Source organism: Rhagoletis zephyria, unplaced genomic scaffold (genome assembly GCF_001687245.7).
Source record: "Rhagoletis zephyria isolate East Lansing unplaced genomic scaffold, Rhagoletis_zephyria_1.1 Rzeph_scaffold_24387, whole genome shotgun sequence".
Taxonomy (NCBI): domain Eukaryota; kingdom Metazoa; phylum Arthropoda; class Insecta; order Diptera; family Tephritidae; genus Rhagoletis; species Rhagoletis zephyria.
This window is the reverse complement of record NW_016181445.1, coordinates 1-1,431: the sequence shown is the minus strand read 5'-3', so window position 1 is coordinate 1,431 and position 1,431 is coordinate 1. Positions and strand designations below refer to the sequence as shown.

The 1,431-nt window shown below is 33.5% G+C and overlaps 1 protein-coding gene across 1 annotated transcript; it reads left to right on the top strand.

The window, feature by feature from the left end:
- Nucleotides 1-311: 311 nt before the first annotated feature.
- LOC108381924 (pheromone-binding protein-related protein 6-like) lies at nucleotides 312-1,408 on the top strand. The gene is made up of 4 exons (XM_017638320.1): nucleotides 312-536; nucleotides 604-679; nucleotides 760-1,016; nucleotides 1,228-1,408. The coding sequence occupies exons 1-4, from the start codon at nucleotides 432-434 to the stop codon at nucleotides 1,243-1,245; spliced, it is 456 nt and encodes a 151-aa protein (XP_017493809.1). The 5' UTR covers nucleotides 312-431; the 3' UTR covers nucleotides 1,246-1,408.
- Nucleotides 1,409-1,431: the final 23 nt, after the last annotated feature.

Sequence of the window (1,431 nt, the reverse complement as noted above, 5' to 3'; positions counted from 1 at the left end):
TTTAGCGTCCCAAAAGTGTTATGAGTTGCATCAAATTCGAAGTTCGTGTGCGATATGCGCATATGTACATACATACATGTCATATTTGCTAAAATTTAAAACATAAATACATACAATCCATATATGTACCTATGTATGTACATATGTACTTGGTGTACCTGTAAGTTTAATTGGTTTGTAATTAAAACATCACACTCATTGCCAATTTCTAGACACATCTAAGTAGAAAATTAGCAGTCTGTCAAATAACAAAATTTCGACTAATAAATAACAACAAGGTAAACATATTGCTTATAAAAAATTGGAACTTCAATAAAGGTATATAAACACTAACTTTTTGAAGTCTGTTAGATATGCTGTTCTCCAGAGCGAATGAAGTGGTAACACCTACGCTTTCTCTTAATTAAATAACTTTAATTTACATTCCTAAAATGCATAAAATGTACTCCTTGAAAATGTTGCTGGGTACATTGTTTTTGTTCTGCTACCTGTCGAGCATGGCAAAGGCACAACAGGAGCTTAGACGAGACGAAACGGTAAGTGTCGATTTAGTTGCAAAACATATATAAAATTATATATGCCTTTTCTTTTTCTTCCGAAAAGTACCCGCCACCAGAAATGTTGAAGGCGCTGCGACCAATTCATGACTCATGTGTTGGCAAGACAGGTGTAACGGAAGGTAAAATTTAAAAAAGTTAAACAAATAAAATAAATGTCGCTGGTCTTTTAACCCCAAGTACTTATGTTATGTTTATTCAGAGGCCATAAAGGAGTTCAGCGATGGTCAGGTGCATGAGGATGAGGCACTTAAGTGCTATATGTATTGCGTATTTGAAGAGACGGATGTGTTGCATGATGACGGCGAAGTACATTTGGAGAAGATATTAGATAGTTTGCCGCAATCAATGCATAATATAGCACTACATATGGGTAAAAAGTGTCTCTATCCCAAAGGCGATACAAAGTGTGAACGCGCCTTTTGGTTACATCGCTGCTGGAAGGAATCCGACCCAAAGGTAAAAACGATGTTTTTTAGTATCATCAGTTTGTAGAATATATTTTTGTACACTTGTAGGCTAGTCTGATCTATTATTTTACCTGGGCAACGAAGGTGAAATAAGTATTTTATTTGCACCATAAAAATAATAGATCAAACTAGCTTGCAAATGTACAAAAATAGATTTAGAACATATTGTTTAAAAGCATTCTTTAAATTTTTTCTTTCAGCACTATTTCTTGATCTAAAAATATGCCACTGAAAACAATTTTTCCACTGGTAATGCTTTCTGGGCCGGCCTACGAATTCCTAACTTACGTTTAAAAAATAATTAAAGAACTTTTACTGTAGTTAATTTTTATTTTTTATGATTTACAAATATAGCGTTGACGAACATTCCAAAAATTCAAAAAAATGTCGAAATTAATGTAGAG